The following is a 12,686-nucleotide window of genomic DNA, read 5'->3' as shown; positions in this document are numbered from 1 at the left end:
CAAGAGGAAAGGAATGGAGGGCCCAAAATATGTTGCATTTCACATGGCAAGTGTTTTATATCAGATATAAAATAGTCATCATTAGAACCTAAGAGTCTGAGATAGAATCCAACTGCAGAGCATCTTTCTAGTCCCAATTAGAGGAAAACTCCCAGAAAATAATAAGTAGTTTCCGTTGCAGTCTCATGGCCACTTAATGCTTTACATTTGGTGAGATAATAGGACAGGAGAAGTGCGCACAGGATCAATATGTTTTCATTATGTCGCTTTCCACTGAAAATGCCATCCCCTGTAATTATCTTTTTTCCCACAAGGTGCATTTGTATGAAAGGAGGAAAAATATTGTGCCTGGAGGAAAAGTATTGAAAGTAACTAAGGCAGAGAGGGATTTTCAAAGAGAATCTGTGGATTGGGAAAGTGCTAAGCACACAATAGCATCTGCTAACTCATCACTTTAATGTGTTTTGCAAATAAAATATGGGATTTGAGATCCTGCATTTCGTCGCAATGTCTGTTTTGGGTCTACATTGTTCATTAAGTGCTTTTTGGCATAGAGATAATTCTATATAAACCCAGTTTCCAATCACATTTTTAAAACATTCTCCTAGCCAACTTGAACATAAATCAAGATTTCTGCAGGAACAGGACAAATGATAGATTAAGACTTAGACATTTGACCAAAAGGTACAAGACAATTGATGACTACTTCAGGTAATGGAAAGGGGCAGGAAAGAAAAGAAGCATCAGGTAAAAGGCATCCCTTGAAAAGAAACATATTGGTATTTTGTGCTTTGAGGTGACTGTCTCTTTACTTACCTATCCTGGTTTTTTCATCACTGAAGAAGTTTGCTGTGCTTTTTACAAGGCATCCCTTATTGCTCTGGAAAAAAAATGTTACAGATCAATGGAAAAGCAGGTAAGCTCAGATTTCCCACTGCAGCTGAACCAACGGCAAAAGGAGATTAGAGTGCCATCATTGCTCAGCTTACTGATTAGTAGGTTGTTCCTGGCTTCTAAGTCTGAAAGCATTTTTGCAGCAGCAGCAAGTTGTTCTTTGTGAGACTATGTGATAGGCTTAGGGTGATTTATTACTCTGTCCCTGAGTATTTTCTCTTACAGAGGCATTACACAGGTGTATTAGAGCAGGGTAGGCAACCAGTTGACCTTCAGCCCTTTCTCTGCAGCTCCCGCTGTTTCCTCTGACCACTATTGCAAAAATTGGTGGAATTGCTTCTTACCATTTTGAGGCAGGAAACCAGTGTCTCTCAGCCTTGGCAGCTTGAAGTTGTGTGGACTTCAACTCCCAGAATTCCCCTATGCTATGCTCAGTAGGGAATTCTGGGAGTTGAAGTCCACACATCTTCAAGCTGCCAAGGTTGAGAAACACTGCAGGAAACAATATGAATAAAAGATAAGTAAAGTCTCCTCTGAGCTGAGCTCAGCTCCTGGTGATTTTATGAATCCAGCCATTTTCATGGCAATTTTCATGGCAACAGTAGAGAAGTGGCTTGCCATTACCTTCTTCTGGGACTTCTTTCCTAACGTCTGAAGGTATCCTACTACCCTGTTTCTCACAGTAACCACAAAAGTAGTCACCAAGTAATATCTATGCTGATTTTAACTTTCCTACTTAAAGTAAAAGGAAAGGATAGGTAATGTTACTTTTACTGTATATATGAACATGTATGTATGTATGTGCAATGGCAAACCACCCCACTACAGTCTGCCAAGAAAACGTCGTGAAAGCGGCATCCCTCCAAAGGGTCAGACATGACTCGGTGCTTGCACAGGGGACCTTTCATCATGTATGTACAGAGACACAAGTTCTATATTTTCCATATACATGTGGACTTTTAAGAAGTCAGCATCATGAATCATGATATTTAAATCATGAAATACTGGAATACTGTCATTCCAAAATTCAGGCTAGTTTCATCCTGCTGATGTCTCTAAATGTTGTCACATCAGAAAAGCCTTTCTAACAGATCCTGCCTCTTCCCGACCGAAATGGAATAAATTGCATCAGAACTAAATAACTCCTCATTCTTCCCCTCCTTTCAGCCCAGGAAGAAGGGGCAAAAAAGCAGTTTCCAGAAGTGAGAATGTTGCTTTTTAGAAAAAAATAAAATAAAATCTATGAACTCTCCTGATGAAGAAATGAAAAGGCTTCTACTGGGGAGAATATTTTAGCCATCCAGAAGGAACACTCGAGCTTGCTGCTAAAGTGACACACCCTCTATTTTCTTTCTCTCTCCTTTTTACTGAAGCTAGGGCTGTTTAAAATGAATCAAAGCAAGCAGCAACTGGTATGTTTTTTGACACAACTACTCATTTATAAAACAATTCTTCCCTGTTTGTTTTTTTCCCTAAGTTTTTTGCAGAAACCCAACATTGGCAAATTTTTCTGAAACTCAACCAAAAATTTTCTGCAAGTTCTTCCCATAAGACTTAACAATTCAGCCTTTAAGATGTTTTCCCCATCTCTTCTCAAAACCTAAGCAATCCTCTTTTCTACAACTCTCCTTTCCAAGATACAACCTTGCTAGAAAATGCTATAGTTCCTACTCACAGTCTGACTCAAATACAAACATTATTTTCACTGGATCTTGCTGTGCTATTACTTTTCAAAGATTTTTTATATTGTAGGTACTATGCTGGTCTACAACCGAAATAAAATTGATTGATTGTATTGTAGGCATGAATTTAATTATTCTCTTCTACAGTATTAACAGTCTCAGTTCAATGTGTGATTGAAAGTCTTGCTGTACTGTTCAGTTATTTCCTGATTTCATTTTTCCCCCAAATCCCATCATGTAAAAACAGCTACTGTAAAATGAAATGAACATGGATTCATCTACCATTTGCCTACCTGTGGGACCTTAAGGATGCTCATGGATAGCCTCCCATATCTGTCACTCTCTCTATTCTTCCTCTTGGACTGGTTAGCATCCTTTGAGTGCTGCTCAGAGTTGCCACCTAGGCTTTCGTAACTGGACAACTTCACATTCTTGTCAGAACCAAAGGCCAGGGTTTCATAAATGTACTCCTTTACTTTTGGCTCAGGATTCTTCTTTAAGCTCCCATAATTGGTTTCTTTGAGATCATGTTCTTCTGTAATTAAGTTGTCATCTTCTCTGGTCTTTCTCCGTTGCATCTTTATTCTTCATGCCACTGACAAGAAGAAATCTTCTGGATGTCTGGGAGGTAAGTAGCAACAAACTGAATTTGCCGTGTAGCACAGAGAAGCTGTAGCATTGCGCACTGCAAAAGGAACAACCTCATTTCTTCCCTCCCCATCACCTAGTACTGTTTCTGGTCCTACTTGGATACTATTAATGTTCACAAACTGATCCTGTCTAACCAGTCTTGCCACTTACAAAGGCAGTAGAACTTCCCTGTAAATTCATAACCCACAAAGGAGGGAAATATAGTGCAGGTCAATGGTCAGTACTTGAGCTTAAGTCCTCTTCTCTGAGAAAAGCAGAAATAGACGCAGTCTTCTCAATTCACATCTAAATCAGATGTCATTGTAATAATAACCTCAGTCAACCACCCACTTGCTGAAAATTTCACTTTATGTGAATGTATTTTGGAGAGCAGGAATGAAGAAAATAGCCCAGTGTCATTGACAAAAGAGTCAATGCCACAAACTCCTTTAGGGTAATGGCAAGGCAAACTACTGAGCTCATTATAGATTTGACTTTCAAATGTCAGGGTCTAGGTTAAAAAACCTGGTGACAATCATTTTCCACATAGAACCTTAACTCCTATTTGCACTTACTGGCATTCACACGCTCACACAAACATGATTTTAAAAAACCCTTCAAAGACGATTGGAGCACCATTTTCATAAGATGGGGGCGGGGTGAAGCTGTTGCTTTAGGTAGGCCGGCCCAAGCTGCCTAGAGACTTATATGTTATCAATCTCTGTATTATATGCACACACTTTGAATTTAACCTGGAAATCTATGTGAGCCAGTGCAACTTTGCACGTGCTCCCATTGGGAAACACCCCACAGAGGTCTGGCTGCTACATTCTGGACCTGCAGTTATTTCTGGTTTTTTTTAAGGGCATTCCTGATAGAGTTCATTACCACAGTCTGGGAGATAACCAGCATATGGATAATAGTGGCCAGGTTGGCTTTCTCCAAGAAGGAACATGGTAGATAAATTCTTTGCAGCTCGAAAACAGAATGCTATTTCACAGGATTTGGTTATACAGCCACTGGACAAATGGTTTTCTTGACATGTCCTAATAATGCTATTCAATTCAGTAGATGAATTTGTGTCTAAATCTTGCCAGACTATTTTCTCCATGTACAAAATGTAAAGTGTACTATATAACATTTAAGGACACAAAAACAAAAAAACATATGCAGTCCAGTGCTCCTCTTTTACATCTTGGTTTTGAAATTCAAATCAAGAGCCTGGTTAGCAATGGAGAAATTCAAATCAGACTTCAGCTCCCTGACAGCTCCCTGAATCTTTAATCTTTAATTTTGAATTTAATTTTATTAAATTAACTAATTTAATTTTTGCAATACCAAAAGAGGGCTTCTCTGTTTTCTCTTTCCTTTTGAAAAGGATCTGAGGATAAATTCTGAGAGGATGGAATTGCTTACGTTTTTAAAAGGAAATCAGCTATAAGACTATTTCTAAGGTTTTCTTGACATCTAAAATGGAGATGTATATTGTATATTATATTCGAACAATTGAATATATATATATATATATTTCCATATCAATGTCTTTTAATGCTCAGGGCCTACCATTATACATTTTAAATAGATTTACTTAGGCCAAACTCTTTCTAGATGTCTGGATAGCAAGGGAAGATTCATGTTAGTAAGGCAGTCCCTGATATAACTTATTACTGCATAGTACTGGGAAATGGAGGGTCAATTAAAGATGAACAGTGCTGAGAGAGGCTGCATGAGATGCCAGAAAGGGGTGAGATGGGGCAGTGGCTCAGGGGTGAGGAGGTCAAGGACCACACAACAGGAGTGTTGGGCAAAGGAAGATATGGCAGAGGGCAGGGGGCATGCTGTTATAGGAGAGGGGGAACCTTTACATTGGCGCAGGTTCCTTTTCCTAACCCAGTAGCCCCAGCCAGGGGACTGGGAGGTTTAATTCTTGGGTACCTTGGATTTAAGCTGCCTCTGGTAAATGCCAGATCTATACAGAGTAAATACCTAATCTGTCCACACGACTTTTTTTTTTCAAGTTTTTTTTGGGGGATTGAACTGGAGTTTAGTGTTTTTTTAAAAAAAATAAACAGATGAATGTACAGACTTCACGCATATTACTGAAGTCTAGTTGCGCAGTGAAGGGGATACACTCCTACCTGAGATCTGCTTGCCTGGGTTTCAGGCCCTGCAGCAGCTATAAGGCTGAGGCTCAGGAAAGGGGGTGGTTGTGGTAATTCATGTGATCGTGGCAGTGACTAGTAGTGCTGCCCCAGAGATAAATGGATGTGGAAAATAGGGACAGCTTGGGATGCTGCTGTCATGCTGGCTGCTCTCCTGTTCAGCAATGGTGCTTCTGGAGCTCCTCAACCTCCTTGCTGGAGTGGAATTGGAGTTGCCCAGGCCTTTATTAATCAGTGACTTCAAACTTCATGCCTTTTGGGTTGAATCTGTGAGCCCCCAAATTTCATAACCTCCATGGTGACCATAAGCTTGTCTCAGATAATCTTGCCTCAAATCTTGAGGGGAGTCTCATACAAGATCTGATTTTTATTTTGGAGCAGGGGAGACTTGATCTGGAGATGGAGGACACTGCATCTGTCCTTTGCTGTGGTGAGATCACTTTCTGGTCAAGATGTAGATTGTGAGCACCATGGTTCTCTGAGGGCCGTGGGCCAATTAGGATGGTCCACAATGGTTGCTTGATGAATCATGAAAGTTTTCTGAGGGCACCTGGGAAATTCCCTGACATTCTGCCAGTACCTCTACCTTGAGCCTGGTTGACCTCTGGTATAAGAAGATAACTGTAGCTCTGGATGGGATTAGTTCAGGATGAGATTGCCTCTGTGAGGCCTCTTTCCAATCACCAATCCTGACTAGCCCCCTGGTTCTCAGAGGAGCTATAGGAGCTGAAGTGAGTGAAAAGACACCTAGAAAGACTATGGCATAAAATCAAAAGTGAATACAACTGAGCACTGCTACATGTCAGCTTCAGGTCTACACAGGGCAACAAGAGCAACAAAGCATCTGTAATTCTCCACTCATTGCAACTGCAGATTCCTGCCTGACAGCTCTGTTCAAAATAATCCAAAACATTTTGGGAGGGAGGGAAAGGATAAAATGATTACAGTTCATTGTGATGCTTTTGTGAGTTTCTTTGAAGAAAGTTACTCATATTAGTCAAATTTGCTCATGGTTTAGATGTCAACTGGGCAGTCATGTCAGTGAGTGGGGCAATGTCTTGCAGTTACCTGTGTTTCTTCTGAGTTTCTGGAATCTGGGGAAGTGTATAAGGGGTTCTATTCTATTACCTCTGTCACCTGTGGGAAGGACCCATGTCCAACCTGACTCGCATCAGGCAGCTATGGGTGTGTATGGTCAGGTAGATTCACAGGTGATAATCATCTGGGAGGATGAGGTTTGGTCTACCTCGAAAGAGGCAGTGATATGAAGAGGCAGTCTCTTGAAGAGACCATCTCTTATTCCAGCTATATTGAACAACTACCACCCAGACACCAACTTCCTCTTTTAAGGAAAGATTGTTGATGATGGTGGAAAATCAGCTAGAGAGAATCCAAGAGGAAGCAGATTAGATAGATCCTTTTCAGTTGGGATTTAGGCCTAGACTTGGGATGGAAATAACACTGGCCACTTTGGTTAAGGGCCTTTGCCAGTAGCTGGAAGCCTCCTTGTTCTACTGGATGTCAGTGATGTTTGATGTCATTAATTGTGGTATTCTTATAAATTACCTCGAGGGAGGGGATTGGAGGAACTGTTTTACAAGTATTCCATTCCTGAGTGGGCATTTCCAGTTGGTAGCTGTGGGGGGAGGGTGAGTAAGCCCATGACTACTCCAGTGTCCTTTTCCCCATGTTATTTATAAAACTAATGAGAGGGGCTATCCATCAGTTTGAGATGGGATATCATCAGCATACAGTATCTCTACCACAAGCCATAAAAGTCTTGAGTCAATATTTAGAAGCTGTTAGGATCTGGTTGGGAAAAACTAACTCAGATTAAAGCATAGCAAGACAGAGTTACTGTTTGTCCATAAACGTCTTGGTTTTCCAGAAACATTGGTTCCAGTATTAACTGTAGATGGGGCTGAGTTCTCACACCTCCTGCTTGAACATCAGGTAGAGGTTGTGGTTGGGGAGGCTTTTGCCCAGCTTTGGCTGGTACAGTAGTGAGAACCCTATCTGTAACAGGAAGCCTTAGTGACAATGGCTTAGGCCATAATTACATGTTTGGACTCCTGCAACATGCTCTATGTAGGCTCCCTTTGAAGATGACTTGGAAATTACAAAAACTGGTACAGACTACAACTTACAAGACTGCTAGGAGGGGAAACCCACTATTAGAAGGTGATGTCATGGGTACTGATGGTGAGCAGGAGGGGGCCCTATCCAGGGGGGAAAACACATGCGTAGTACTGAGGAGTTAAGCAGCCATTCAAAGAGACACAGATCAGACCCACCTTAGCTTTTGGGGTTTATCTGTCTGGGTTTTTCCCACGTTTCTTCAGTTTGTTAGGATTTTCTGTCTAATGTAGCAGTAATAAAACACTAGAGACCTATTCCTTGTCTCAGCGTGGTTCCTGGCTGTTAGGACAGGTAGCACCTATTTTGCATTCACTGCACAGGTTACCAGTAAGCTTCCAGGACTATTTCAAGTTTCCAGTTATTATCTATAAAGCTCTAGATGGTACAGCAATGTATTTCATTAGGGACTGCCTTGTCCAAGATGATTCTGCCCACCCTGTCAGAACATTTACAGAGTCTGTTCAAGGGTCCACCTCCATGAGAGATGGCTGTGAACCAGAAGGCAGGCCTTGCCTATGGTGGCTCTGACAATATGCTGCTTCCTCATTCCAACAGTTTAGGAGATCACTCAAAACTTTTCTTTTTAAACGGTGTTTCATGTTTACACCCACCTTAAGTACCTTAACTATTTTATAACAGGATGTTTGTTGGGGGGAGGGGAATGTGTTCTCTAGGGATTGTTTTAACCACAGTCATGTCACTGAGGCTATATAAATATGTTCTTAATAAATAAATAAAATAAATGCCACAATTCACAAACTCATATGCATGTAAGTTTAGTCATGAGAAGAGTAAAAGAATAAGATTACAGGAACATTATCATGTGGGAGCATTTCTTTCAAGATTCCAAGAGAGAATTCTGCTGGATGCCGAAAGGAGGGTAGCTAGGGCCACATTTACTGAATTCTCTTACTAGCAGGTAAAAAGCTCTGTATCCAGTTGATGTATGGTGAAAAGTTTGTAAATACTTTGTAAGCTTTAATTAATATTTGAAAGGGTCTTAATTCTTACACTGTGCTATTTTCACTTTAGAAGGCAGACTATTTAGCAATAGTTGAATACTTTGAATTCAATTTTGATACAACAGGACGTGAGCCAAGAAGTTGGAGTTTCTGCCTAGGTGTCCACGGGGAGGCTAGAGGAGGGAGCAAGTGATGCCATGAGCATCGTTATCATCACACAGACCATTTGTATCATTTGTACAATGATACCATGACATGCATAAGGTCATTGTGACTTCTACCAGATGTCTAGGAGTATCTGTCTCTTCTGACAAATATTGTGCTGGCACAATCTAGTTTCTCCATTGGTTTACTGAATTAATCCAGTAGCCTGGGGCCACAGAGCACACTGTCCTCACCTGACCTGGATTTGTACAATACTTTAAGGCAGAAAGTAGGACAATTACTATTTACCCTGGTGTATTATATAAATCGAAACTAAAAGATTAGCCCAATACGGTCTTCATCCCATCTATCAAATGTCAATTCCTACAAAATCTTATTTCAAACCTGGCAATGGCACAGCACACCTGATGACAGAAGGCCTATTTCAAAGATGCTAATGCACATGGCAGGACACACAAAGCTTCGTCTTCCCTCACCTCTTGTTCCCTGCCTCCAGCTACTCACTTTGTCGCAGGCCAGGGACTATTTTATATTAAACTGAGGGAATCTACAGAATAGGCTGACTTACCAGATGACAGTCCAGAGAAATGTAAGGGAAAATCTTTTGTAATTTTGTAATGTCGCAATTTTTTCTGGGTAATGATTCTTCCTTTTCCTCTCCCAACCAGATAACTCCTCCCCCAAGCCTAACACTAGAAGTGTTGAGAAACGAGGGATTGAAATAAATACACAAACATACGAAATTAAATATACAATAAAAGACTTGCTTACTCTCAGTGAAAGCACTGCAGAGCTGGGCTAGTTAAGCAACTTTTCAAAACTGTTCAGCCTGTTGGTAATCACACATTCTGGATATGGGTAATCAGATCTGAATTCCCCCATTTCCACTATGGAATTTTTATTTTAGCAAGCCACCTGGGAAATATTTTACCTTCCCTTGCACTTAATGGGATGGCTCACTTGCAATTTTGGGGGAAAGATACTAACTGGATATTCTACTGTGGTATAGTTGCTTTTCCACAGTGGCATACTAAGTCCAGGATCCTATATTACATTACATCACATAAGAAAGATGACTAGAAGAATGCCTTTGGGCTTTCCACGTATTAACAAATCTTCAGCTAGAGACAGGGATGGGAGGATAATGCAGAAACTTTGGAAATAGGAGTGGGGATAAAATATAGGTTCTTAAACATAACAAGATCATAACAAGAAATGAAGCAGCCCTGTATGCACTTCTTTGCACTGCATCATTGCAAGTTATGCATCCTGTATTACAGACATTCTTGCTGATAAAGTACCTGGTGTTGATGATGGGCTTATTGCATCCGTACCCTCCTTCTCTTGGTTGAATGGCTATCAGCTGACAAATCCATTTCACGGATCCCTGAGAGATTCCAAGGAAATGCAAAGGATGCTAAATATATTGTGTTGCTTGTTTCCTGCCGTTATCTTCGTTTGTCTTTACTTTAGAAGACATAGAAATCCCACTGTTCAGCAATGCCTCTCTGATGCTGTTCACCAGCAGATTCCTGCTTTGGTTAATACCTGGGTGTATGCATAAGGTGGAGTAATCTCAAACTTGCAGGCAGTTTCCCCAGAGCATTCCTGTTTAATAGCTTTTAGCAGACCTTGCCTTTGTTTGATATGAGGGTGTGGATTTGCAGATCCGTGCATAAACGTAAGCAGCCACATTTTATCAAAGTTTTCCTTAAGGGAAATATATAAAGAAAAAAGGCATGTATAAAAAAGGGAGAGGAGGGATAGCTTTCATATCTCAAGCATTTTTTCTGCTGCGACCAGTGTAAAGGAAAAGATGTAGGGAGAAAAAAATGAGAATGATGTAACAACTGAAGATACCGAGAAGCCTTGACTAGCCTCTCTCTTCACTTCCTCCTCCCTAATATATATTTTATTAGACTATAAATCCGTAGAAAAGGCTGACCTCACTTGGAGTTTTTAAAAAGCACTTCATTGTTGAGCTTCAGTACAATTAAAAATAAGTAACATAGAACTGTTCTCTAATTAAATGTCTAGTAAATAGTAAACATCCCAAACAAGGGTAAGGAGCAAGTTTTTAAGTTCCTATTGAGAACATCTGGGCAGAGGGTGCGGAGGTCATTGTAGATTCAACAGAAAGCTGTATTCCTACCTAAATTGTAGAACTTCTATTCATATTTATATGTACAGATTTGCATCATGTTTGCATTTAGCTATTATTGTAATCATCCTATTTGGGGGCAGTGTATTAATGGCTCCCCTAGTTTCTCATCTCACCGTTATTCTAAGCCGTTCTGCTGAAACCTTTTATAGTGAAATGGTGGTGTATAAATTTAATCATAATCATAACCATAATGCATACATGTATGTTATGCTTGTGTGTGTATGTGCACAATTAAAAAAAAAGCAAGAAAGCAGGCAGATAGCAGCAGCTTCTAAGATGTTAAAATGAATGAAAATTAATTAACAACGTGGCAAAATGCTGAGAATATTCATGTTTACAATAATCAGCAGAACAGAATAATTTAAAATCATTTATGGCTGTGAATTGTAAGGGATAGTTTAAATTCTCCATATGCTTTCAAAAAAGGCATCCACTGGAAGAGAGTTGTAAAGTGTAGGGCAAGAAAGCAGCTCAGGCAATGTATTATATTACTGACACTTGGCAAGGGGAAAACTACATTTAAAATCTAAAAGATAACTGAATAAAAGGGCTACATTCTCTTGGTCAGGAAACATACGCAAAAGTCTCAGGGTTTCTGGCACTGTTAAAATATTTACTGCCTGATTTCCTTTTATGTATTTCAAGGGACTGTTTTTGCTGAGGGAGTGCACAAAATTGTAATCCTAGTTTATTTTAAATCTGAGAGATGTCATTGGCTCTTGCATGTAAAGCTCCCAAACCAAGGACATAAAACGCTAGAAGTCTACCCAGTGTTACAAACAGCCTAATCAGCTTTATTTAGTGCATCTCCCGAGCCCTTTTGTCTGTCTGAAGTTCAGAAGCATACATCACTAATAAAAAGATGAAAAATTTGGAGCAGAAATCAGTGATTTGACTAAAACCTGTCAGAAATCCTAAGGCAAATCAACACATTTAAATTATTATTTTCAGATTGCAAACTGCACCTTAACTACCTAGATAGCTCCGTCCTATAGAGGTGTTAAAGCCTCACCTTCTGCTACTGAGGTAAGAGTTCTAATGCCATCATTTATGAGATCATAACTGAAGAGTGATGGAGTGCTTGGCATTGGACGACTATATCAGCTCTAAAGCCAGCAAAACAAGTTTAGAGCTCATCTTCAGATAACTGAAAAACATTTAAAAGGAGCCCAGTTAATTTCCTTAAATTAAAGGTATCAGCAGTGTATTATAATTAATAATGCTCCAAAGAAAAGAATGCTTTATTTCAAGATATTTTTTTTTAATGGACATACATTCAACAAATCTATGGAGATCCTGAAGTATTCAGTGAAATTGGTGACACTGATATAGAGGTCTCAGGATCTTCAAACTAAAGCATCTTAATGTAGGCATCAGGGAAATCTACATTTCTAAAGCTGAAATCTATTTTTCTTCTGTCCTTTTATTAATACCAATGTGGGGTTCAAAGAGATTTCAGAACTATTTGTCTGGAGTGGCCAGAGATTTCAATCAATAATGTTTTCAATATCTATTAGTACAAAGAGGTCAGAGGTGAATTTTTTTATACTTAAAGCCAATGCATTATCAACAGTTACCCTAGGTAGGCAATCTGGTGGCTTCCGGATGTATTGGACTAACCTTACTGTTTGCCATGCTAGTTAGAGATGGAAACTGGAAGTTCAAAATATCTGAAGACATACCATTGACTATTCTTGAATGATTATATTTGGTGTGATCAGATTTTTTCTATACAAAGCATTTGAAGCATTGATCTAGGCTCAGCTGTATTATTTATTTGTTTTCTATCCCGCCTTTATTATTTTTTATAAATAACTCAAGGCGGCAAACATACCAAATACTCCTTCCTCCTCCTATTTTCCTCACAACCACCACCCTGTGAGCTTGG

General features: G+C 39.7%; 1 protein-coding gene across 1 annotated transcript in view; it reads right to left on the bottom strand.

Annotated features, from left to right (window-relative positions):
* The window catches only part of ANO7 (anoctamin 7), a 42,515-nt gene extending 32,457 nt beyond the window's left edge, over positions 1–10,058 (bottom strand). The window contains exons 1-3 of the mRNA XM_063306755.1: positions 9,936–10,058; positions 2,870–3,197; positions 817–880 (exon numbers count right to left, since the gene is read on the bottom strand). Of these exons, the coding sequence (XP_063162825.1) occupies positions 817–880; positions 2,870–3,154 (349 nt within the window). The 5' untranslated portion in view covers positions 3,155–3,197; positions 9,936–10,058. The remainder of the gene's footprint in view (positions 1–816; positions 881–2,869; positions 3,198–9,935) is intronic.
* Positions 10,059–12,686: the final 2,628 nt, after the last annotated feature.

This window comes from Candoia aspera, chromosome 6 (assembly GCF_035149785.1).
Source record: "Candoia aspera isolate rCanAsp1 chromosome 6, rCanAsp1.hap2, whole genome shotgun sequence".
NCBI classification, from domain to species: domain Eukaryota; kingdom Metazoa; phylum Chordata; class Lepidosauria; order Squamata; family Boidae; genus Candoia; species Candoia aspera.
The sequence above is the reverse complement of the archived record's forward strand: the minus strand, read 5'-3'. Positions and strand labels throughout refer to the sequence as shown.